Genomic DNA, 24,609 nt, shown 5'->3' with positions numbered 1-24,609 from the left:
TGGATGTGTCTAGCTCCATTTATAGCTCATTGCACACTATATAGTATCCACATTCTTCCATATTTAGATGATTTGCCTATCTTTGCAGAGTCTTTTTCAAAGTGTCAGGCATCTCTCACTTGGATGAGAGGTCTCTCACACCAGCTGGTATTCCAAGAGTTGGTAGAAGTAGGTGGCACCATATAGGTGGCAATCCACTGAGCACAGAAAAAGTCATCAGAGATCTGGGGACCCAGGTTGACAGTAGCCTTTCGTTTGACACTCATGTTGCTAAAGTAGTTAGGAAAACCTTCTATATCACCCACCTGATCATGAAGGGATTCACATCTAGATCAAGGGAGGTCATCGTCCCCCTGTACTCATCACTCATTAGACCTATGATTGAGTACAATGCCCGCTCGAATGTATCTGACCAGACACCTGCTGCAGCTTGAAAGGCCCCAAAAGTTCCTCACCAAAAGGATAAAGGGTCTCAAAAATATGTCTTATGCTGCCCGACTGAAAGAACTCCAGCTCTATTCAGTCTCATACCGCTTGCTCAGAGGTGACCTGTGCCTGACATATAAGGCCATGTCAAACCCAGATTTGATGAATATGCTTCACCTCAAAAATCTAGATCCCTCAGAACCACAAGGGCGGAGACTTAAACCTTGACACGGTTATAAATAGAACGTGCTGGAGGGACAGATTCATCACCCAGAGACTCCCTATGCTGTGGAACAAAATCCCGGTACATGCGAGGCAGAGCACCTCTCTGGCCTTGTTCAAGAGGAATCTTGACCAATGGATGGGAGATTGCAGATATACCCCAGGGATTACTTCAGTGTCACTGCTTGACAGAGGCACAGCAAAATGATAGGCATAGTTTTTATTCAAACTAAAGGGGTGGCGAAAGCCACATAACTATGGGCTAGGCTTATAAATGCCCTTGGGCAGATAGCCTAGTATGAACGTATGAACCTATGAACCTATGAAGAGAAAACCAAGTCTTTTTTGAGTCTATCACACAGGTTTGTGTTCCTGGGGTGTCTGCTAGACACTGTAGTTTAAACAGCTTTCCTTCCTCAGGGAAAAGAAATAGATCTATAGCTAGATCTGTTTCTTGGGTTTTACACTCAGTCTCCCGTTTCTGAGAGGGAACACCTCAGGATTTCGGATCTAATTGCACCTGTGATTCTCATGATTCTCCTGGCAAGACTCCACATGCAACACATACAATGGTATCTGAAGCATTTCTGGTCCTAGCAACAATACTTGTTTTTTTTTTTTTCAAATCGGCCAGTTCTGGGGTTTGTCAGAAGAGAAATCAGTTGGTAGAGACAGTAAATATCCCTAAATCCAGGTCTCCCCTTTTCCCCTCCTGCTCCAAAGCAGTCATTCACCACAGATGCTTCATACTTTTTGGGGGGAGCAGTTTCAGGAAGAATAAAAGTGCAAAATGTTTGGGGCACCAAGAGCAGATGCAAGCACATAAATATAAAGGAGATGCTTGCTATGATCAAGACACTTGACTCTCTGAACCATCTTTGGACCTTGGGACCTTTTCAAGTTGTCACAGACAATACCATAGTCATGTGGTACATTAACAAGCAAGGGAGAAACAAGTCTTTACCCCCTTTGCTGACTAGCCATGTTAGTTTGGGATATAGCTTTACACCACAATCTCACTGTACAGGCATTGTACATCCTGTCAGAGAAAAATCGTGTGGCAGACAAGCTGAGGAGGGTAAAGGCAGACCCTTACGAATGGAAACTAGATGAGGAGATCTTCCAAGATTTGATCCATCTGTAGGGAGTTCTTCAGGTATACCTATTTGCTTCTTTTCTGAGCAGTCATCTTACAAAATTCTATTCCAGGACTCCATGCAAGTGGGCCTGGAAGACAAATGGCTTTTTCCTTGGAAAGGAATGGCCCTGTATGCTCTTCCACCCTTTCCATGGATATCCAGATTACTTCTAAAGATTCAGAAGGAACTCCCCAAGGATATTGTGGTGGCTGCCTTCTGGCCCAAGCAATGTTGGTTCTCCCTTCTTCTTGGATTGGTCAATGGCAATTACTGCAAGCTTCCTCACAGAATTGATCTATTCACACAAGAACAGGGGTATTTGATATACCCCAATCAACTTTGGCTGCCTGGATGATAGGTCTTGTTTCCTTTTAGGCACCTATTTTTCTGAGGATGTGTAGCAGTTACTAATGGAGTCAAGAAGACCTTCTACTAGAAAATCATATATTAGCAAATGGAAAAGGTTTTCTAGTTGGTGCCAACAACATAAGCAGTACCCATTTAGGACTAGTGTTTCTCTGGTTTAACAATATTTGTGAGAGTTACTATCCTTTGGACTTTCTTAATCCCACATCAGAGTTCATTTATTGACCATTTCAGCATGTCTGCCTATGGATCCTCCTCTTTCAAGGCATTCTCATGTCAAAATGTTTTTGAAAGGAATTTTGCAAAATTTTTCTCCAAGAAAACCAGTGGCTCCTCACTGAGATATTAATTTTGTGTTTCAGAAGCTAACACATGCTCTATTTGATCCAGCTTATCTGCCTGACTTGAGATTCTTAACATGGAAAACTGCTTTATTGATTGCTCTGACCTCGGCAAGAAGTCTATCTGAATTGCAAGCTCTTATGGTAAGTCAACAGTATCTCATTTTCCACCAAGACAGGGTTTCTTTGTAAACTAATTCTTCTTTTATGCCTAAAGTAATATCCAGTTTACTTTAAGCCAAACTACCTATTTCCCCATTTTCTTTCCTGAACCTAAAAGTGAGGGAGAAAGGATACTCCATAGCTTGGATGTCCACTGACAACTTGGGTACTATCTTGACAGAACAAAACTTTTCAGATCTCCGGATCAGTTGTTCATTTCTTGTGAAGGTAAGAAGGGACAATCTGTGTCAAAACAGGATGTTTCTAAATGGTTTTCTCCAGCTATTACCTTTTGGTGATTTCACCACAACAAAACTATTCCAAGCAGGGTCAAGGCCCACTCTGTAAGGGCATTGGCTTTCACTTTTGGCTTTTTGGAATCTGTTGGTTTCTTGAAGTATTCTAGAAGCAGCAACTTCATCCTGTGTACATACATTTACAAAACACTATAAGCTTGATTCTTTTACTAGAGCCAGATCAGGCTTTTTAGGACCATTCTCCAGGGGTTCCTGGACTCTCCTTCCACCTCCCAGATGTACTTAGCTATGTAGACTACCCATATAGCTAAGGCTACTGCAGCAGTGATCAGAGTGATGAACATAGTACAGTTGTGTAAGTAAGCTTACCATAACAATAGATGTCTGAATATTCACTGGTGCAGCATACTATCATGGAAACAAGAATAACCTTAGAAAACACACAAAAATAGTTCTTAACAGGAATGATGATGATGATCATGGAATCACCAGTGCAGATCTATTTTTAGGGTAAGTACATAACTTTATCTGTTAACTTTGGTTCTGTGGTCATCACCTATAAGACTGAGGCAAGAGTTACTTTGAAAGGCAGTGATCTTCTACATACTGGTAATGGTATTTGTAATGAAACAGATTCTCAGACAGATCTGGGTTATGCCATTACTGACAGTGCTGGAATTATTCAACTAATCTGCAAATGAGTGGATTGTGCATGTGTTTGTGTATGTGTGCATGTACAACGAACTTCCTAAAATTTATCCTGCTTTGTTTAAAAAAAAAAATAGTCTTGAGACACTAAACAAAAGTTGCATACTTATAACAAGAATATGTTATTACTGTTATTTTTCCCCTCACTATTACCAGGGGTAACTCGAACTTGTGATATTGTCTATTTCATGTCTGCTTATGTCATTTATAAATATCTCATCTGTAATATTTTTCTTTGTTATTACTTATCTGTCTACCTTGGAGCTTTTCTCACCGGGCCGCCACTGAAAATGGACATTAATCCAGTTGGACTATCCCGGTCAACAAATGTAAAATAAATAAATATGTCTGTATTGGTGGCTATATATGTTTTGAAATGCAGACACCCGCCTTATGTTGTAGCATGACAGTTCCTGGAGGTTCCGTTCTTTGTGATGGTAGGGGGGGGGGCATGGACTTACTGAAAACAGTACAGTTTGCTTTTGTCTAAGATTTTGTAACTGTCCTTCATTAAAAGTGTAAAAGGAAAAAACTTCAAAGACCAATTCACATTAGGTTCAAGCAAGGCATCCTTTATTACTTGCAGCAAGGAGACAAAGCATGTAGGCACAAGGTTTGTTGAAATTATTGGTGATTATTATGTTATTCTTATACAGTTCTCTTCTTGTCACACAGAAAATGTTACTATTCTATTGCTGACATAGTTAGACACAGCTTTCTGTATTGTTCTACAGAAAATGTTACTAGACTTATTGCTGACTAAGTTAGATTATCTGCCGTTTTGCAAAACATTTGAGAAAAACAACCTGGCCTTGGGCTTATTTTAGCCCATCTCAAACTTTCAATTCTTCAATTGTGCAGTTCTAATACGTGTTACATTTTGCCTGGATTCAAGGTACATTTCTAGCTTAGGTACAGGTAATGCTGACTATGGCTTAAACTTTCAAGCATCTATTGTTTTCTTTATCAAAGCTTCTAGCAGCTGCATACTTTCTCATGGCATAAGCAGAAAATGAATATCTCTTTGTTAATTTTCATGACATTAGCAGAAATGAAATGTCTCTTGTTATTTTCATGACATTAACTTTGGCGTGATAGTAACTGGTCCTGCTGTACGAATGAGTCCTACTTCTGATTTCCCTGTCGACCAGAGAGTTTCTGGTATATTTCGTAAGGCATTCTCTTATAGGTTCATAGGTTCATACTAGGCTATCTGCCCTAGGGCATTTATAAGCCTAGCCAGAGTGTTTGGCTTTCGCCACCCATTTTAAATTAATTTTGCTATGCCTTTTTTTGAGGTTAGTATACTGTGCCTCTGTCTAACAGTGACACAGAAGTGATAGCCGGGGTAAACCTACGATCTCCCATCCACTCATCAAGATTCCTCTTGAAGAGAGTCAATGTTATACAGTTCTCTTCTTGTCACACAGAAAATGTTACTAGTCTATTGCTGACATAGTTAGACACAGCTTTCTGTATTGTTCTACAGAAAATGTTACTAGACTTATTGCTGACTAAGTTAGGTTATCTGCTGTTTTGCAAAACATTTGAGAAAAACAACCTGGCCTTGGGCTTATTTTAGCCCATCTCAAACTTTCAATTCTTCAATTGTGCAGTTCTAATACATGTGATACATTTTGCCTAGATTCAAGGTACATTTCTAGCTTAGGTACAAGTAATGCTGACTATGGCTTAAACTTTCAAGCATCTATTGTTTTCTTTATCAAAGCTTCTAGCAGCTGCATACTTTCTCATGGCATAAGCAGAAAATGAATATCTCTTTGTTAATTTTCATGACATTAGCAGAAATTAAATGTCTCTTGTTATTTTCATGACATTAGCAGAAATGAAATGCTTCTTGTTAAATTTCTAATAGCTGTGCAGATTCATGCAGTGTGAACAGAATAAATGTATTAACCCTTTAAACCTCGAATGTACTAAGCATGCATATTACTAGTACACATTCTTCTAACATTTCCTCCCTTTTAATACTTTTATTCTACTTTCAAAATAATCATAAACAGTTTTATCTTCCCCTAACCTTTTCCTACTCAGGATTTGCAGTTAAGAGAGTCATTCAGTTTAAACTTATGAAAGCATTTTTCAGTTTTTTAGCAATTCTTCAAGTTCAGCACCATGGTATAAGGTTTCCGAAACTGAAATGTCTATAAAGTCTTTAATCAGTCTTTTTATGCAGGGGATGCAGCAGCACATACATACCACTAGTAGGATTATTCCTACACAGATGGCAATCAGAATGTTCGTTAGGATACTGCCCCACCCCCGAACAATTTCTGGAAAAGGTCCGTCAATGGATTTGGTCATGGCTGACACCTGCTGAATTACCTCAAGGTGATTGTCTATCTCGTGCTTGTGGTCAGGAATATACGAACAGCACTCCTCCTGGATTAAAGTGCACGTACCTCCTCTCGCCGCTAGGGTGAAGTCAAGAGCCATGCGGTTTTGAAGCACTACTGTTCTCATGGCAGTCAGTTCATCAGTCACCAATTCTAGGGCAGAAAAGGTTGTATTACTCATTATTTTGAGAAGCGTAGACAATTTTCTCAGTTCCCAGATTGATTTTGTTGCTCTATATGCTGGCAGTACCCCTGCCCACGAGATAAAAGTATCACTCAAGTCCATATGTGACAATCCATTTTTCCCTAAGCCCACAGCATGATGGTTTTTCCAGCGCACATTGATTTGCCCCACTGGATTGACAGGCTTCTTGATTTCTCAAACATTCTGAATTTTCCCATGAGGTAAAACTGCTGTGTGTCATATGGTACCCCAAAAAAACAACTGCCGGACCAATTCTCAGGTAACCATTTATATGCTTTCCTACCACATACAAAGTAACAATCTTCTACATTGGTAGTAACTTTACTATGCCCTGGTTCTGCATGAAACATTTTTTTGTCAATTATAGACAGTTGTCTATAGAGGTCAGCATTATGTTTTACTTCACCAATTGTCCTATGCATCAGTTCAACAAATGAATCATAGCTTGTGTTGCAATAGGATCCGATGTTATCAGGTTTAGTGTAGCATCTATAGGGAACAGTCACATTGCAATTGCTCCAACCCAACTGAACTTGTATCATTCTTGTAAAAACACAGAGTTCCCTTCTGTCGAACAGACAAGTGCAATGCTACTTTATCTTGTGACGTGACATCTGATGTATCATAAATTAAGTTTTCCCAGGTCTTGTTGGCTCCTAGGGGAACTGAAGTTAACAATAACCCCCCATATGCTGTTGGCAAAGCTGTGCAAATCCAGCAATTCGAAACATTGAAGGTCTCAGCATACACATATTTGATTGCCTGGTAAGTGTTAAAGTTTGGGTGCCACTCTGCACGCTTGTTCAGTTCAATTTGTGTGGCTGGGAAAAGGAATGGCCACAACAAAAAGGTTATTGTCACTAGTACAGTCAACAGGATGATTATGCAATATTTTTGAGGAAACGGTTGTTCTGCATTTCTGTTTTCTCTGACTCTTCCGAGTAGGTGTATTTGGATCTTTCTGGATTCCATCATCTTTACTTTGGACATGTGATCTTACTCTCTGCCCTAATAGGACCTTCAGCACCAATGGTTTCTTCACTGGGGTTGAGACGGATCAGTCCTATTGATCTGACCTCCGTTTGTAGCCAGACTTTGTGCCGAGGGCCCCGATGGAGAGGTAAGATTTTTGTCCAACTCAAAGTTCTTAACTAGCTTGCAGTGCGTCAGGTGTATCCACAAAGTTAGTTCTGCTGTCTTGACTGCAGTGGGTGCCGAAAGAAGCACCTGGTAGGGACCTTCCCACCTTGGCGATGACCAATTCGATGTTTTTGATCCACACCCAATGTCCTGGTGAGACTGCCACCTCTGATGTCTCGGTTTGTTCTCTATCTGAAACAGAATTTAACTGCAACAGATGTTTAGAATTCAACAATTTTCTCATATATTCAGCTAGTGTGAAATCAGCTTCCTGGTCTGGGGACATGAGAAGTTTCCACTGGGGTGTATAATAAGCTCTTCCAAATAGTTTTTCAAAAGGAGTCAATCCTTTTGCTGTCGGAACAGTTCTCATGCTCAACAGTGCCAGGGGCAAACAGTATAACCAATTTTTCCCTGTCTCAGCTATTAATTTTCTCAGTTTGCTTTTTAGTATACCATTATGCCTTTCAACTAGCCCTGCAGATTGCAGATGGTATGCACAATGATTTTTTAAAGAAATACCAAAATGCTTACTTAACTGCTGTGTGGTTTGATTTACAAAGTGTGTACCATTGTCACTGTAGATTCTTTCCGGAATACCAAATCTAGGAATGATTTCCTTGACAAGTACTTTTGCCACCGTAGCTGCATCTGGATTTTTGGTTGGAAAGGCTTCCACCCATCTGGAAAACATAACTACAATGACAAGACAATACTTCTTATTTTCACATTTGTTCAATTCTATGAAATCCATACAGATAGTGTGAAATGGATATGGTGGTGTAGGGAAACTCCTTTGCTTGGGCTTTATCGCCACCTGTGCATGATGTTTGTTACAAATCTGACACATTAAACAAAATTTTTTAGAGTAGTTTGTAAATCCGTATGTTGTGAACACTTGGTTCACCAGCTGTACCATCCCCCCTGTTGAGACATGGCACTGCCCATGGCTCAACAATGCTGCATAGCGAAACAAATTAGAGGGTAGTATCGGTTTTCCCTCTCTAGAGATGTGCAGCCCCTTTTCGAGGATTGCTCCTCGTTTTATCCATCGTTGTTTTTCAGCTTGCGTAGTGAGTGTCTGCATTGTTTTTAACATGTCTAAATCTAAAGTTTCAGAAGGTTGTAATTCCTCATTTAAAAGAAATACTTCTGTAGCTGCTTGTTTGGCAGCTGTATCGGCTCTTGCATTACCTTTTGAAATTCTATCTTGTTGCTTGGTATGAGCTGTGCATTTACAAATGGCTACTTTCTGAGGTAACTGAATAGATTCTAAAAGATCTAAAATAAACTGTGCATGATTTATAGGTTTGCCAGTAGATGTTATAATTTCCCGTTTTTTCCACTGTTGCGCAAAAACATGTACAGTAGAAAAAGCGTACTGGCTATCAGTAAAAATGTTTACACATTTACCCTTTGCTAAGGTACATGCCCGTGTCAGGGCAATCAATTCTGCTGCCTGTGCAGATAAGTTGTGTGGTAAAGGTTTTGCTTCTATAATCCCAGTATCAGAAACTTCTGCATATCCTACTAGGTTCTGTCCTGCAGGACCCCTTCTGCATGAGCCATCCATGTAATATGTCACCTCGGCATCATCCAAGGGGACATCCGTGAGATCTTTTCTAGGTAGTGTCTTTTGCTCAATTACCTGCAGGCAGTGGTGCGGTGTGCCGTCTGCAGGGGTTGGGAGCAGAGTAGAAGGGTTTAAAGTCGTGCATCGTTCAATTGTCATGTGAGGTTGGCTCAACAATATGGTCATACAGGAAAGATGTCTATCAGGGGAGAGATATGCTACCTTTTCTTGTAGTAAAATAATCGCGACTGCATGAGGTACTCTCAAAGTGAGAGGGTGGAATAAGACTACTGAGGCTGAAGCCTGTACTGCCATTGCAGCTGCAGCTACTGCTTGTACACAGTGGGGTAAGGATCGTGCCACTGGGTCTAGTTGAGATGAATAGTAAGCAATGGGCGTTGCTTATCCCCATGCTGTTGTGTTAACACTGATGTCATGTACCCCTGCTTACAATCTACAGTTTGGAAAAAACATTTATGGTAGTTTGGCAATCCCAGAACTAGTGAGGACGCTATTAACTGTTTTAGTTTACAGAAGGCAGATTCTGCCTCGGGTGTCCATTGTAACAAATCCTGAGCTGCCATAGGCTTCTTTATATATAAGGTCAGACAGAGGTGCAGATTCCAAGGCATAGTTTGGAATCCAGCTCTGGCAAAAATTAGTTGTACCCAGGAAGGACATAATTTCCTTCTTGGTAGTGGGTTTTGGTGCTTGCAAAACTGCTATTTTTCTGTCCTCATCTAATGTTCTACCTTCCTTGGATATTACATATCCCAGGTATTTGACTTTGTTTTTTCCAAAGCTGCAGTTTACTTTTATTTACTTTATGTCCCTCAATGGCTAAAAATCGTAAACGTGCTATGGTATCTTCTCTACAATCCTGCTGGGTGGGGGCTGCCAGCAAGATGTCATCAACATAAAGTAAAATCTGGCTGTCTCTTGGTGGGGTGAATCCCGCTAAGTTGCCTGCCATCTCTTGTGAGAGTATTGTTGGACTTTCACAATATCCTTGTGGTAGTCGCGTATATGTGAATGCAAACCAATACTGGCTATCAGGGTGTATCGGTATCGAAAAGAACGCATTGCTGATGTCTACCACAGAAAAATAGTTTTGTTGAGGTTTCAAATCATTTAACAGGGTGTGTGGGTCTGGCACCGTGGGTGCCCTTGGTATTACTGCATCATTTACAGCTTGTAAATCTTGGACCGTACGCCATTCTCCATTGGCCTTTTTAATTGGAATAAAAGGTGTGTTACATGTGTGTGTTACATGGTGAATCTGGAGATTCTACTAGTATCCCTCCTTTAAGTAACAATAATAATAGGCTTTATCCCTGCCTCTGCATCTTTTCTTAAGCGATACTGTCTTTTTTTTGTGGTCTGAATGCTGACTTTGGCATGATAGTAACTGGTCCCGCTGTACGAATGAGTCCTACGTCTGATTTCCCTGTTGACCAGAGAGTTTCTGGTATATTTCGTAAGGCATTCTCTTATAGGTTCATAGGTTCATACTAGGCTATCTGCCCTAGGGCATTTATAAGCCTAGCCAGAGTGTGTTTGGCTTTCGCCACCCATTTTAAAATTAATTTTGCTATGCCCTTTTTCGAGGTTAGTATACTGTGCCTCTGTCTAACAGTGACACAGAAGTGATACCCGGGTAAACCCACGATTCCCCCATCCACTCATCAAGATTCCTCTTGAAGAGAGTCAGTGAGGGACTCTGCCTAACCTGGATTGGGATTTTATTCCAGAGTGAAGGGAGCCTCTGTGTTATGAATCTGTCCCTCCAGCATGTCCTATTTATTTCAGTGCTGAGGTTCAAGTCTCTCGAGCGCGTAGCTCAATGGGATTTGGATTTTCTGAGGTGCAGCATGTCCATTAATTCCGGGTTGGTCATGGCTTTATACGTCAGGCACAGATCGCAGTATGCCACTGAGTAGAGCTGGAGTTTCTTTAACCGGGCAGCATATGGCATCTGTTTGAGCCCTTTGAGCCTCTTGGTGAGGTACTTTTGGGGTCTTTCCAGTTGCTGCAGGTGTCTGGTAAGGTACATCCCAAAAGGGGCATTGTACTCAATTATGGGCCTGATGAGGGATGAGTAAAGAGGCACGATGACCTCCCCTGATCTAGATGTGAATCCCTTCATGATTAGGTGGGCTATATAACATGTTTTTCTAACCACTTTGGCCATGTGGTTATCAAATGGGAGACTGCTATCAACTTGGGTCCCCAGGTCCCTAATTACTTCCGTACTTAATGGATTACCACCTATGTGGTAATTTGTGGGCACTTTGTTTTTGCCAAAGGGGATGACTATACACTTTTTGGCGTTTAGCTTGAGGCCATGGCCCTGGCACCAGTTGTCTGTTTCTATGAGGCCCTTTTGGAGGATGCTTGTGTCGGCTGGAGAGTCGATTATAGTGCCCAGTTTGCAGTCATCTGCGAACTTGGTCAGCCACAGTCCTTCTGTGTTTGCCTGTATCTCCGAGAAATATATATGGAACAGGAGAGGTCCCAGGACTGAGCCTTGTGGGACGCCACTTGTAACTGGTTTGGAGTCTGACATGGCTCCAGCAATTCTAACCATGTGGGTTCTGTCCTTGAGCCAGTTTGCAACCCATCTAGTGACATAGGGGTTTATATTTAAGCTGGTGAGCTTATCTATAATGCCTGAGTGGGGTATTGTATCGAAGGCTTTTGCGAGGTCTAGGTAGGCTGTGTGGACCACCTTCCTCTCGTCAATGGCCTTGGTGACAGTTTCAAAGAAGTCAACCAGGTTTAAGAGGAAGGATCTGCCCTTAACAAAGCCGAACTGGGTAGTTTCCAGGATCCGTTGAGGCACCACCTTTGTGGAGAGGGACCACTGTTGCTGTACGCCACTCTTTGGGTACATATCCTGTGGTAAGGCTGAGATTGAACAGTAGTTTCATGTTTGGGTTTAGCTCTTCTTGGAGTTCATGTAGGACGCAGCCCGGGACACCATCTGGTCCCATTGATGCTGTGTTTTTTGCTTTGGAGAGGGCGGCTGTTACCTGAGCATCTGAGATGTCAGGGGGGCAGCACTCTGCTGGGATAGATATTTGCTCTTTTGGTGGGGGGGGGTTTACGCTGAACCTGTCAGCTAGGATGTTGGCAATGTCTGTGGGTTTGGTGTATTTTTTGTCATTTTGGACTAATTCTGAGCATATCTGGGAATTCCCACCCAGGTTCCTAACATAACTAAAGAAAGCCTTGTGATTATCCTTAGTGTCCTGTGCAATTTTTCTCTCGAAGCTGGCCTTAGATGATTTTATGAGTGCCCGTAATTTTTGCTAACACTGATCAGAGATGCCTTCCCTTTTGGGATTTTGCTCTATCATGTAGTAGCTTCCTCCTTCTATTGTATAGTTTGTTTATGGCTGGGGTCCACCAGACAAGACGTCTGCCTTTGGAAGATTGGGTCTTGGTTTTATTTGGGATTGCATGATCCATGCATTCCTGAAGGTGTTCATAGAATGCGTTTATAAAGGATTCTGCGGTCTGGGCCGTATTTTCCACAGGCCTGGGGGATTTGAAGGATTCCACCTCGGTTTTGAGGAGTGTGAAATTTGCTTTAGAGAAGTTTTTCACTGTGGTTTTCTGGACAGGGCATGGGGTCGGGATGTGAATATCCAGTGAGATTAGTTTATGGTCTGATCTTACCAGTGAGGGATACACTTCTGGTCTGGAGCATAGAGTCCCCATGTTGGTGATGATCAGGTCCAGTATGTTTTCCCCTCTTGTGGGAGTGGTAACAAGTTGTTCCATAGCATTTGAGTTTATAAATTCTAGGAACCTTTGAGCTAGGGTGATGGAGCTAGAGTAATGCTCCCAGTCTATGTTTGGGTAGTTGAAGTCGCCCAATATAATGGTGTTTGGAGAGACCTTCATATTTTCCAGTGTTCTCAGGTAGGCTGAGTGGGGTTCCTGGGTTTGGGAGGATGGTCTGTAGCAGGCTATAAACTGGAAGGCAGTTTTACCCACTGTTAGTTGCACATGGATAGTCTCTGAAGCTTTGTGCTGTGCCACCAACCTGGAAGTGTGGGTATCTTTGACGAATATTGATACTCCCCCCTCCTTTTCTGGTTCGGTCCAAGTTTTGGGGCCGAAAAGCATGGTATGAGGTATAACCTGGTAGTGCTGGGGTGCTCTCGGGATCCTTGAACCAGGTTTCTGTTACTGCACAGATATCGATGTTCTCCATGCTAAGGAGAGTTTCGAGTGCATGCATCTTGAGGTTTAGACTTCTGGCGTTGAGTAGCATTACTCTTAGTTTCTTATCCCTTGTGATACCTATGGAGGTGGGTTTGTCTTTTGAGCCTTGCCTAAAAAAGGCACTATGGGGGTAGCAAGAGCCTTTGCCAATATCCGGGTGACAGGTGCAAGCTGTCCCTAGCGAAGCATCGTGGCTTGTCAAGCATGTCATCCCAGGCTGACAGGCATTGGATCCCCTTTGAATGACACCAATACTTAAGCCAATTGTTGAAATTGATCATCTTGTCTTCATATTGTGGCATCATTCTTGGTGAGGGTAAGATGCTACTCAAGGTCAGGGTCATACTGGCCTGGGCCACATGCTCAGAGAGCTCCTCTATGTCTCTTTTCATGTAGTCCAGGGAGGTACGTCTCAGGTCATTCACACCAGCATGGACAATGACTGAGTCATATTTGTACTTGCCTTGGAGTGACCTGAGTGCTTGTGTTATGTGGCGGATCCTAGCACCCGACAGGCAGCTCACCGTGACCTTCTCCTTGTTCAGCCTGGTGAGCGGGACGTCAGTGTGCCTGACGATAGAGTCACCTATTACAAGTGTATCAGGTGTGTTGTTTAGCCTTAAGGGCTGTGACTGTTCGGCACACTGGCTTTGTGAGCTATGTGTTGCACGTGTTTTGTTTTGGGGTAGCGGTTGCTTGAGTGTCTGCTTTGGAGGTCTCTGCTGCTTAGGCAGATTTTTATTTAGAGCCTCCGAGTATGTTTTTGTGTGTTTATGTGTTTGGTTTGCTGTCGTGGTAGGTCTATGTGAGACTGGAATTGTAGTGAGTGTGGTATCCTTCTCCTCTTGAGAGAGCTTAGCCTCCAGTTTAGCTATATGGTTGCATCTCTCACATGTGTTGGAATTTGTTGGGAGGAGGAGAGGGTCGTCTGTGTACATGAGGCAGTTGTAACATTGCCTCAAGTTTCCCAGATTCGCCAGCTGGACCGGAGAGGAGATTGACAACTGACCTGTTGGCATGCTAGAATAGTATTGGGAATTCCTTTATAATTGAAAATAAAAGGGCCAATGGGGAACAAGGTACTCAAGGGGAGTTTGTGAGGGTGTAGTGCTTTTAATTTTTTAGTGTTGACTTATATAATTGCTTTAGTGAGCAAGTGCCAGGTAACTTAAATGCAATGTGTTACAGGTAACTTAAATTCAAAAATGACAAACAGTAACTTTCTTTCAAGTGAAACAAGGAAATAAGTACAGTAAGCAATGCAGATGTCACTAGGGATCCACAGAAGTGCTGAAAAGCCGCGTTTTAGGTGGAATTAGTGTTTCAGGGAAATAACAAGCAAACAAGCATACAAACAAAGCTAGATTCAGCAGGCCTGGATCTAGTCTATGCTACAGCAAACAAGGTGTACCAATTCCAGTAAGAAACAGTTCAAATATGCAGGCACTATAAGCCTTTAACCAGAAATTCCCAGCTCAGAAGGGCAGAGTCCAGCCTCTCCTCCCACAAGAGTGCAATCTTCTTAATGTAAAATAACTGGCCTGAAGCCCAAGTGCTTAAACCAGAACCAATACACTTTTAGAATAACAGACACTGAGCCCTCAATCAGCAGTTCCCAACTTAGAAGGATGTAAGCTACCTGTCCTGCCACCACAGTGCAGGCCACAAACCTTCCTAATGTAAAACAACTGGTCTGAGCCCAAGTGCTTAATCCAAAAGACTTAGAATGATAGCTACACTTTAATCAAGTTACTACCAAGCAGTAATAAATACAATTGAATACTTTAAAGAATGCCTGGATTAGTGCTCAAGTTATACAAACAAAACTAGATTCAGCAGGCCTGGATCTAGTCTATGCTACAGCAAACAAGGTACACCAATTTAGTAAGAATCAGTACAAATATGCAGGCACTATAAGCCTCTAACCAGAAATTCCCAGCTCAGAAGGGCAGAGTCCAGCCTCTCCTCCCACAAGAGTGCAGACCATGAACCTTCTTAATGTAAAATAACTGGCCTGAAGCCCAAGTGCTTAAACCAGAATTAATACACTTTTAGAATAACAAACACTGAGCCCTCAATCAGCAGTTCCCAACTTAGAAGGATGTAAGCTACCTGTCCTGCCACTACAGTGCAGAGCACAAAGCTTCTTAATATAAAACAACTGGTCTGAAGCCCAAGTTCTTAAACTAAAAGGCTTAGTGTGAGTTACACCAAGCAGTAATAAATACAACTGAGTATTTTTAAGATGACACAAAAGCAAAATAAAGTAGGAAGAAACACAAATACAGTAAAAGCACTTTTTTTTTTTTTTTTTTTTTTTTTGAGTGAGCAAATGAGATGGGCCCAGGAGGAGTATCCAAGTGCAAATTTACAAGAGGGGCGGGCAGTTTCAAAGCCACCAAGATTAACACCAAGACAAAAACAGGGAGCGTGGGTGGGGACCTACTGAAAAAACAGTCAACTTCCAGGTAGATATTGCTCAATGCAACACAAACAAAAAAGTGCAAAAGTTACTTAGCTACCTTTATATCTGCAAGTATGTGATATCATGCAGGTCTTAACCAAAGCTCACAGCTTAAAACAAAAAGATATTCACTGTACCACTTGTATAAGACAGAAACTGAATAACAATAGAAAACTTCCCCCCCACTATCACTGGCTAGGTTTTTTTTTAGCCTTAGCCTTAACTGAAAATATACATGCACTACTGAAAACAGTCAACTTCCAGGTAGATATTGCTCAATGCAACACACAAAAATGACTTTAAAAAAGTGCAGATAAAAGTTACTTAGCTACACTATGCGCCCAAGTTGATATCATGCACTTCCCCACCTATCACTGGCTATGCAGTTTTTAACAAGCCTTAATACTGAAAAACAGTCAACTTCCAGGTAGATATTGCTCAATGCAACACAAACAAATTACTTTAAAAAGTGCAGATAAAAGTTACTTAGCTACACTTATGCGTCCAAGTTGATATCATGCAGATCTTAACTGGCCAAAGCTCTTCCTCCTTTAATAGGAGTGTTAATCAGCTGTCCTTGCTAGACTGCAAGTGCACAGCTGGGTTGGTCTGTTATCCAATTCAACTTCTGTACTTGTATTCCCTGTTCTGACATTTCTAGTTCTGTCTGTTTTTCCCATTTCGTGACTTTTTCTCCTAGGTATGCCCATTCTATATTTCTGTTTTTGGTTAGGCTAACATGTGGTAATCGATTAGATTTATAAAGTGCAAAGAACTCCTAGGGCAATCAACAGCTAGCTACACTGTTCCCTTCTGTGTCCCAGTACAGGTTACGCAGTATTAATCTGTTTGCATGATTTTTAAATAATTCTTGCTCCTATTCCTTATCAGGTCCTGGTGTGTTACAATAATACAGGGTACAGTGTAAAAGGTGTTGCTTATCAATGTCAAGGGAGGGGAACTTGCTGATGGCTACATTCATTAACTCTTTGATCACAGTCCCCGGACCAGTCGTAACCAAGTCCTGGCTGTACCAATAAAACATTTCACCCTCCAATTGCATTGCAAAGGTATCAATTTGTCGCTGTGCTTCCATACCCTGCATGGTTGGGACTACTGCTATACCAAATAGCTGCATAAGATCTGTGCCCAAGAGGTTTACTGGGCATTTTGCAGAAACTACAATTTTGCTTTTCTGAGTCAGTCCTGAAACTGGATCAGTTATTGCAATGTTACGGGAGAGGGGCTCCCGATACAGCTGTCCATTAGCTGCTTTGACCGGTATGTAATCAGGTGGCTCTGTGTTTTCTGGCAGTTTGGAGGGATGTATCACGGTTCGGGATGCCCCTGAGTCACACAGAAATTTGACTTCCCTCCCTTCTACCAAGAGTATAACTTCTGGTTTCGTGTCTGCTAAATAGAGCTCCAAGCTCAATAAAGCAATGTCTAATATTTAATTTTCTTCATTGTCATTAACTTCCTGCACTTCCTCTGCTCTCTCCGTCACATCCTCTACTCCCTCTATCACATCCTCATTTGTCCTTTCTCTGCTAGCCCCTTCTAGTGATTCCTGATTACCATATAGTCAGTCATCACCCTCCTTGTCTTCCGTTGTTGCCTTCTTGTTTTTCTTGCAATCCCTTTCCAAATGTCCCTTTTTACCGCATTTGAAACATTCTCCCCTTTTCTTTCGCCCTTCATAGTCCTCTGATCGCTGATCAGATTGTTTGTTTCCATGCACATTTTTCTTGCCCTTTTTCCCGGACTGTACTACATAAACTTCTGCTTTATCTTCTACAGAAAATACTTGAGCTTTCTTTTTCTTTTTCCTATTAAAATGCCTTTCGGCATGCCTAGCATATTCAAGTAATGACTGTAACCTGCTTGTACGATTGTCTACTATGTGTTTTGTAATAAAACTGCTTATAGGTCCAATACTGCCCTTTAAAAATGCATTCTTTAACTGCTGTTCATATGGGGAATCTTGTGTTTGATCTTCAGGAACCTGCTTTCCACAGTAGTTATTAAAACATTCTAATAATCTGGCATAGTACCGGTCAATTGTTTCACCTTCTTGTTGGATGCATTGATTAATGCAAGTCCAGTCTGCCCTAGGTTTCCATTTTTCAGAGATGCGGTCTGTAAGGCCTTTTACTCTGTTGCCTAATTCTGCGCTGCTATGTGGGAGGGGTCTTTGTGCAGTGTCACGGGGATTCCAGTTGCCACTAATCATGTACCAATCTGGCCCCACAATTTGTCTAACTACTTTTTCTATCTCTTCTCCATTTAGGTTATAACTCAGCCTCATTCCTTGTAAATCTTCTGAGAATTTTCTAAAATTAACCTTTGGATGGGGAATTCCCTCAGTGGCTTTCCGGATATCTTCCGGAGTCCAAGGTCTATACACTAAAATAGTTGGGTCCTGATTTTCTTGGCCTGCCTGAGGATTGGGTACTTCTATAAGTGGGCATATTTCTTCTTCTTCACTTATAGATCGTGAATTCTTAACCATTTGCCATAACTCGATGCCTTCATCTGAATTACCTGCCTTTGTTCGGGATCTGGTCTCGATGGGATCTCTAATTTTAGTCAGTTTTAGTTTCATAATATCTCTATCTTCAGTTGACCGCAGGATATTGTGGGGGTGGAATAACCTGTTCACTTGCTTCATATTCTGGTAAGGGAGGCGGAGGTGCTGACGCTATTACTAAGTTATTATCCTCCTCATCTAAAAACATTGCTTTTGAATTTTTGTTCTTTTGTTCCCTACGGTTTACTTCAAGCCACCTGTGTTCCTGAGGAATTCTTAATCGATGTTGCTTTTTTACCCAACCTTTGGAATCGGTTTTGAGCTTTTTGATAAGTTTGATAAGCGAGGATTTTTCTAATTTTCCGTCAAATTCATATTTATTAACCCATTTTGAATATCATCTAATATTATTGGCGTGCTGCGACTGCATATATTTTGTGTCTTCTGTTAACAGCGGATTTTGGGGTCTTTTTGTGCAATTATTACCCATTTCGTTCTACCCTTTGATTGTTACGTAACTTTTCTTATTTTTAACGTGGTACCACGGATTTTGTTATAGTCTCTTCAGAATGACTGCCTACTTATTCTGTTTCTCCTGATCTATGACAAGACATTAATCTTTTTTGTCCCTGACTTGTAAGAAAAATACAGTCTGACAAAAACAATACACATCTAGACCCTGATCTAAAACAGAAAACAGAAAAAAGTAGATTTACCTTACCTGAGCCCACGTGATTGATCACCGATTCGCGGAGACCCGTCCTTCAGTCACAGATCAGAAAGTGGCTGGCCTCTTTTGAACGACAATTCAGTTGGAGGTCTTTCCATGTAAGAAGAGCCGATTTGGTTTCTTCCCCGTACGGTTTCAACCACCTGGCCCGTCTGATCTGAGGTGAAGAGAGGGTTCCGGCTCGAAGGACCAATCTGTAAAAGGAAAAAACTTCAAAGACCAATTCACGTTAGATTCAGCAAGGCACCCTTTATTACTTGCAGCAAGGAGACAAAGCATGTAGGCACAAGGTTTGTCGAAATTATTGGTGATTATTATGTTATTCTTATACAGTTCTCTTCTTGTCACACAGAAAATGTTACTATTCTGTTGCTGACGTAGTTAGACACAGCTTTCTGTATTGTTCTACAGAAAATGTTACTAGACTTATTGCTGACCAAGTTAGATTATCTGCTGTTTTGCAAAACATTTGAGAAAAACAACCTGGCCTTGGGCTTATTTTAGCCCATCTCAAACTTTCAATTGTGCAGTTCTAATACATGTGTTACATTTTGCCTAGATTCAAGGTACATTTCTAGCTTAGCTACAAGTAATGCTGACTATGGCTTAAACTTTCAAGCATTTATTGTTTTCTTTATCAAAGCTTCTAGCAGCTGCATACTTTCTCATGGCATAAGCAGAAAATTAATATCTCTCTGTTAATTTTCATGACATTAGCAGAAATTAAATGTCTCTTGTTATTTTTATGACATTAGCAGAAATTAAATGCTTCTTGTTAAATTTCTAATAGCTGTGCAGATTCATGCAGTGTGAACAGAATAAATGTATTAACCCTTTTAAACCTCAAATCTACTAAGCATGCATATTACTATTACACATTTTTCTAACAAAAAGTTTTCATCGATTTTTAGTAGCAGGTGAAAGTAATGTAAGTGAAGCTGTTGCTTTAATTTTGACTGTGTGCTAACGCTTTTGCTGTAGCATTTTATTTTTACTTAGTAAAAATTTTCTTGACAAAATTACTTTGATGTGACATTTTCTCTGTACTTACTAAAGATCTACTTGGCAAAATAGCTTAGATGATATCCACCATATTGACTGTTGACCAGGGATTCTTATCCCTGCAGCATAAAAAAAAAATCTGTTTATTGATGGATGCCATGTGCTTGCTGCCGTATTCTCTGTTCCAAGTTTTTATTGCTGAGCCCAAGACTGAGAGTCGAGGATTTAGATTTCTGTTTGGCTTCTCAGGAGTCTTTTTTCTGATGCCATTTTATATAAGGCAACTCAGAATGTTGTTTCCAGAGATCAGTTACTTGGTTCACTCATTTTAAAATGACCCTTTTGATATTTTGTTGTGCTAGGTTTGTCCGTGATTTTTTGTTATAATTTTTTATTTTATTACAGTTGAGAGTAAGACTTGCATTGTGGATACCATAACATTGCAGCCAGGTATTTCATGTCAGCAGTTATTACAAATGTAGTACAACAGTACCATTCTGTGAATTTTTGCTTTTTCAGAATTCCTGAAGTGCTAAAATTGAGTGTGATTCTTTATAACTTTAGAAAATATACTTCATTAAAGTCTCCCCAGCACGTGATTTTATTTTGTGAGCATTCAGATATTCACTTACAGAATGAAGGGGAAAAAAAACAATTGGATGGATTTATAAAACATCATTGTTTAAATATTTTACCAGTAATTGTCTTATATATTTCCATTTTGCTGGCAGAGACGTATGCCATCCGACCTGAAATGATTCCTGCAAGCTCCAAGATTTTTGCTGCTCTGATTCCTATCTACCCTCTTGCTATGAAAAGATTGGGGACATATTGTCAATGAAATGGTTTCCAAAGGAAGATCAGTGGATGGAGTGAGCCTTCTGAAAGACCCCTTGTAATTTTGGCAGTGTGCATATTCGTATTACATATTTTTCCCTAAGTAAACAAATATCAGTTACCCTGACTGAACCATTATTTGCCATCTGACTGTTACTCATATTGTTAAGAGTTAGCTGCCTAGTTTCCACAAGAAGCCTGATAGGAGCAATCCATTTTGCTGTTATTGTGTCTCACTAACCATATCCCTTTCTCTGTCCTAACTGCACAAGGGTATGTGAGAGATGTTTGCTTTGTTCATTAGTTGTTTCTGAAGTATTGTGTCAGGTTAACAGATGTTTTGAAACAATGTATTGTCTAAGGTTCGAGTTTCACTACTTTAGTTGGGCTCACCGCACGTGCTACTGTTTCATGCCATCTTTTGTTTCTCCTAGGATTCTGAAGCAGTAGATATCATGCTAGGGGTGTGTGCCAATGGACTTCTAATTTATAAAGACAGACTTCGAATCAACCGCTTTGCTTGGCCAAAAATTCTCAAAATCTCATACAAACGCAGCAATTTCTACATTAAAATCAGACCAGGAGAGGTATGTCTTGCTGTTTTAAGCATTAGACTTGTTGACTTTTTTAATGTGAAAAACATTGCATGTTGTACATTAGAATATGTAATCCATTAGGTTCTTCATGGCGTAGCAGCTAGCTGTTCCAGCTTGTCCTCCTTTTCCTTTCCACCTCCTTCACTGTAGCAGTACATACATTTACTATCTTGCCTTTCTTTTTCACTCCTGCAGTGTGCACATTTTAAGTGCTGCTAGCTTTTTTCAAGCTCCTTCTTCCATACCTTTTCCATCAGTATAACCTCTTTATCATGCTTACTGTTGCTCATAGCTTCTAAGAATGAGCATAACATTCATGTTGAAACTTCATTGGGGCCTTGTGTAATAGTAGATGACACCTGCTTCTCCATACCTCTCAACCTCTTAGCACAAGAAATCTGAACAAAGGCCCAAAAATAGGGACAAGTATCGCTCTTATAAACTTAGAAGGGTGCTACAATACAAGATATTTTGTTATCAAGCATTGTCTGAAGGATATGAAATCTGAAATTCAAATGTCAGTCATTATGTAGTAAATTCAGTCCTCACTGATTTGTCTGCAAGCCACAAATTTTATGAGGAGCAGACAAAATATGAGAGACAAATCTGGACATTTGAGAGGTATGTGCATATGTACTATCCACACTTATGATAGTGTATTGTGACAAAACTTGCCAGTACCTTTCACATTCACAGCTTGTTGCCACTGATTAGATTTCTGTTTCTCCCTGTGTCTTTCCTGGTGCTTTTTTATTTATGTGTTGTGAGCATCACTTATGCTATTTATTTTAACTCATTTTGTTTTCTTCTAGTAAAATTGTAAGTGGTAGTGTCCTTAATGTAACCATAGTGGCTGTGACATTGCTAACAGTGAAAGCACTGTTATAAAAGATGCACAACAATTGAATGCTGTTTTAAGTAAGTTTGCTGTAGCTTACCATTATTAAGCTGATTATAATTTAATTGTCTTCTAGATTCCTTCATTTCAGTATTTCTTTGTATCTTGAATATCAATCGTTTTGCTTCAAATTATTGAAGTATGTGTCATAGCTTAGAAGTGTTGTTGCTGTTAGAAATTATTTCTTAATTCCATACTTCTGAGATGATTCGCTGAAGAGTGTAGCCATCCATGTGCCTTAAATGTCACAGCATACACTGTTTTGGAGTAATTTATTTTGTAGGAGATGTGTTAAAATTTGCATTTTAAAAGCAATTCCACCATTTTTATCTTGATTTTAATTTAAGAGTTAGAGCTTGTTTAATGCCTTCTTTTTCAGACTGCTAGGCTGCCTGATTTATTTTAACTTTGGACAGCCTTTTCAGGAGGCTTTTTTCAGTATTGAATAAGTCTGCACTGTGTAGGGCTGGGCCCAGGGCTACATTCTGGGATATAATGTACGCAATAAAAAACCTGACTGCACTCCTGGCTTTGTTAAGTTATAGTTGGTTCACACTACTTCACAGGTGTACTTCCTAGAAAGCATTAGCACCCCCCCCCCCCCCCCATGCCATTCATTTTCTTTTTTTCCTTGTTCATTGTAAGTTTTGTGTGGAAAGGATAACAGTTAAAGTACTTTAAAATCAGGGGGATTAAATACAAAGTCAATAAAACTTCAAGGTGAGAAAACATTAGATTTATAGAGTAATCTCCAGTGATATAGTGAATAGAAAAAAACACCTAGTACACTGGAAAGAACTTGAATATAATTTGACATTTAAGTGTATATGCACGCATCAGAGGGCAAATAAGCATTTATCTGCATGTTGCATGTATCATCAAACATTTACCTGTACTGTGAGGCTGTCATCACACACTTAAGTATTCTATAAATATTTTCAGGTACAACAATGTTATTCATTTTACTCATAGATATTTTAATTCTAAGAGAAATACATTTTTGTACTAAACACCATTACGTGTAGCACATCTTTTTCATTAAAATGTGATTAACATTAAAATTGAACAGTATAATAGGATAAGTGTAAACACTGTTCAGAATACAAATCTTTGTGGAATCGGTGACATTTTTTGCTGTTTGAACTTTTTTGTTAATGATCAAAAAAGACAGTAAGTTTTGTTTTGACATTTCCTAACAGAAAATGTTAGCAGGGTGCTGCATACAATAGTTCCACTTTCAGCTATCTATATAATGAGTGATTTTTATACATGCATCTTGTATCTTTTGTAAATGGGGGAAAAATATGAAAATACTATATTTCCCCAATTTAAAAATGGATGATATCGCTCAGATGAATCAGAAGAGACCTTCATAAGTATTGTCTGGATAGCTTCCATCTCCGAGTTCCAGTTTTGCCACTGTGGCATGCACCAACCACCCTTTGGTCATGGCTCTGACTGGCCAGGAAGAGTACAGCCACAGTGGTTGCTAAAGTGAAGACTGTTCATGGGAAGAGCATGGAGAGGCCAAGGAGAATTTGAGTGGCTGCAGAGGTGTTCTGGTACACCAGTGTCTCAGGAGGGCTTTACTAAGCAAGGCCAGTGAAGAGTTGACCACTGTTAGGAAGATAACCAGGAAGTAGAAGTAATATTTTGATAACTCTTTTATGCTGTCTTTCAGGTGATAATGCACAAAACCTCTTGTTGTTGGGACCATCACTGTAGCTGCAGTTACTATAGTAGCCACAGGCCTCACTAGTGTTATGGATGCAAGATTGTATGACATCTGACCATTGCTGTTGAGGGTAGCAGGCAGGTTTGGAATATGAAGGCTAATATGTACCCCATCTTTGCATGGAAGGCAGGGACAGTACTCCTTGACTGGCAAACTGAGGTGAGCTGTCCCATTTTAAAGAAGGGAGCCGAGTAAATGTGTGATCTGAAGTAGTTAACTTCAGTTATCTGCAACCTGTGGGTATTCGGATCCATATAGTTCCCGTTCGTCAGTTTTCTATCAAAAAAAAAAAAAAGTAGTTTAAAAAAGTTAGAGCTTGTGAGGTAGTGTAGGCCAAACCGTCCTCAGTGTGTGTGTGTGTGTGCTAGTTGGTTTCGTTTTAGCTGAGTGGTGTTTGGTGATGGCTGAGCAGCCAAAACCAACTTTTAAAAAATGCACAGAGTGTGGCCACAAGCTTTCACAGGCTGATGGCCACACTGTGTGTGTTATTTGCCTGGGTGTTCCCCACCTATCTTTGCCTTGTAGTGTGCGTGCAGGGTTCAACCCTAGGGCATTGAAAGAAAGGAAGGCAAAACTGTTAGCTAAAGGCCTGCTACCAGTTTCTGCATTGGACTCGACGACCTCTACCTCTGCTCCAGTAGCTGTTAGTGCTGTTATTGAGTTGCTAATAGTTTGAATAGTGGCAAAC

The 24,609-nt window shown here is 40.5% G+C and overlaps 1 protein-coding gene across 21 annotated transcripts in view; it reads left to right on the top strand.

The window, feature by feature from the left end:
• The window catches only part of EPB41L2 (erythrocyte membrane protein band 4.1 like 2), a 2,741,769-nt gene that overhangs the window by 1,940,217 nt on the left and 776,943 nt on the right, over nucleotides 1-24,609 (top strand). For all 21 annotated transcript variants that reach the window (XM_044064528.1, XM_044064527.1, XM_044064516.1 and 18 more), the window contains one exon: nucleotides 21,127-21,279. In XM_044064528.1, the coding sequence (XP_043920463.1) occupies nucleotides 21,127-21,279 (153 nt within the window). The remainder of the gene's footprint in view (nucleotides 1-21,126; nucleotides 21,280-24,609) is intronic.

This window comes from Protopterus annectens, chromosome 1.part0, assembly GCF_019279795.1.
Source record: "Protopterus annectens isolate FY-2018-M chromosome 1.part0, PAN1.0, whole genome shotgun sequence".
Classification (NCBI taxonomy): Eukaryota; Metazoa; Chordata; order Ceratodontiformes; family Protopteridae; genus Protopterus; species Protopterus annectens.
The sequence above is the reverse complement of the archived record's forward strand: the minus strand, read 5'-3'. Positions and strand labels throughout refer to the sequence as shown.